We start from the raw sequence: 2,187 nt of genomic DNA on the forward strand, positions 1-2,187 counted from the left end.
ACTTAACAAATTATAGAGATAATACTGAATAGAAAACAAATTAATCTAAAAATTAAGAAACTCCAAAATAGGAAACTGTTGACTATTGCCTGTGTCCTACGTCATCACTTAACTTTGTTACTTTCTGGAATCCACACCCTAAGAAGCTTATCATAGAATGAGCAAGTGGCCACTAGAGAACTCCTAATGCCATCAATGACTGGTTCTTCTCTACACCAGTCAGCTCCATATGCAAGTGACTCATGCTTACTATATCTTTCGATTACTTCGGCTTCATTTCCTCTAATCTTGACAACTGCAAACCCATTGTGCATACAAGCAGCCAACACGAGGCCCGGAACAAAAGGGTGGTGCTTGATTCTCCAAACACCGCCACCTAAACCGACAAAAGTCTCATTTACTGGCCTTGAAATTGCCCTCACATCCCACACTCTCAGGTTTTCGTCATAGCTACCAGTGAGTACTGTGTTGGGATCGAAAGGGCTTTTCGTAATGCAACAAACACCCATCGTGTGGGCCTTCGAGTTCTGAAACGCGAGCTTCGAAGGACCGTCGCGCAAATCCCAACAACTGAATTTGCAATCATCAGAGCCAGTGTACACCAAATGGGGCTGGTGGGTGTCAAAGGAAGTTGTCCAGAGCTCAAAATCATGAGCTTTCCATTTTTCTTGGACCTCGAGTTGGGACTCCGCGAAAGAAGCTATTGCGACGGAACCATCCGAAAGCCCCACTGTGATGCTTGTTGCTGAAGGGTTCCAATCCAAATAAAGGCACATTGAGGAACTGACTTTCTTACCATTTATCTCTTCCAATGAAAATCCTGCACCAAGAATAAGCCATAATAAACTAACGGTGTTTTCAGAGAAACTGAAAATATCTCCCCGTGACAATCTTGGAAAGTGAAATTAGCAAAATGAGCTTTCTTTTCTACACTAAGTGCTTTATTAAGACACTCGGTATAAAATGTAAAGTGCGCAGTGTAAAAAGCAAAGTCATTTTGCATAGAAGTTATTTAAGAAGTCATGTCACAAATGAGTGTTTCTCTTAAAATCGTTTTGTAAATTTGCTTGATAGATAGATATTACTTAAGCAAAAAACTATTTTACTCTTCAAAATCCAAGTAGGAAAAATGGAAACTTGGACATGACCATATCATACCATCTGCTCCACCCGAACCGCTACGGAGACGGAGAATTCTCAAGTAACCATCTGTATCAGCTTGAGCAAGCAGAGGACTAGAATGACCACCAACGGGGTTCCACTTTATATCGAAGATCCCCGCCATGCTGACGCGATGCAACATCTCCAGGTGACGCGCCTCAGCGTCAACGCTGAAGAGAGATACGCTCCCGGCTCTATTGGGTTGATCACCCTCCTGTAATGTGTATGTAGAAGCCGCCAAAACATGACGGTACGAGTCGTGAGGACAAAACTCTACAGCGTCGGCGTTGCCGTCGAGATGGCAATGCGCCACATCCATAACTTGATTTTCTGCAGGGTATGAACGGAATCTTCACTAATCTTATCGCATTGCAGTAGTAAAAAATAAATAAAAATAAAGAAACGCTTGGGCATTTCGTCGAACACGTTACGGACATAATTTTTAACAACAATAGAATCTTGTGCAATTGGAGGACTTTTTATTCATTACGCAAAATCTAATAGGCATATACTGAAAAATACACATATACAAATACGGATCGTCAAAAAAAATATGGATATAAAAAAAAAAAAAAACAGAGAGAGAAATAAAAAAAAAATGCAAAGGCGCCAACATGCGAATGCAAGGGAAGAAGAAGGCGATGTTACCGTTATTTTCGTTCGCAGTTATGATTGTGGGCCCAACTTCGCGATCTACACTCTCCTCTGCTTTTGAAGGCTCGTGTCTTGACTATGCATGTTGGGCTTTTAATGGGCCTAATGAGCTCACCATCTCGGTGGCCAAGCCCTATATGCAGATCCAGGAACTAGCATAGGGGCTTTGGGTTTGGGTTTCTCTTAAAAATACTGCAAGCGTAATACAATACATTTGAGAACAAATAAAATAAAATTACATACAATTCCTATGCTTGGACAATTTTGGATGCATATGCCAGTATCATTCGCATATTTGGCATTAAAAAAGTGGAAAAATGACATATTTGATATATTATTTTCATTTATATTTTAATGCATGGTGTTATTTGA

General features: G+C 40.5%; 1 protein-coding gene across 1 annotated transcript; it reads right to left on the reverse strand.

Annotated features, from left to right (window-relative positions):
* Window positions 1–1,832, reverse strand: LOC112092715 (diphthine methyltransferase homolog). Its single transcript, XM_024169568.1, has 3 exons — window positions 1,810–1,832; window positions 1,159–1,491; window positions 1–820 (listed from the first exon to the last, which is right to left on the reverse strand). Exons 2-3 carry the CDS (start codon window positions 1,478–1,480, stop codon window positions 105–107), a joined length of 1,038 nt encoding a protein of 345 aa, XP_024025336.1. The 5' UTR covers window positions 1,481–1,491; window positions 1,810–1,832; the 3' UTR covers window positions 1–104.
* Between the last annotated feature and the right edge of the window lie 355 nt (window positions 1,833–2,187).

This window comes from Morus notabilis, unplaced genomic scaffold (assembly GCF_000414095.1).
Source record: "Morus notabilis unplaced genomic scaffold, ASM41409v2 Scaffold125, whole genome shotgun sequence".
NCBI classification, from domain to species: Eukaryota; Viridiplantae; Streptophyta; class Magnoliopsida; order Rosales; family Moraceae; genus Morus; species Morus notabilis.

Excerpts from the sequence above, each read along its gene's own strand:
- LOC112092715 (XM_024169568.1), bottom strand. The coding sequence starts at position 1,480 with ATGGATGTGGCGCATTGCCATCTCGACGGCAACGCCGACGCTGTAGAG. Across the intron at positions 821-1,158 it reads CGGTTCGGGTGGAGCAGATG|GATTTTCATTGGAAGAGATA; the intron begins GTATGATATGGT and ends TTCTTGGTGCAG.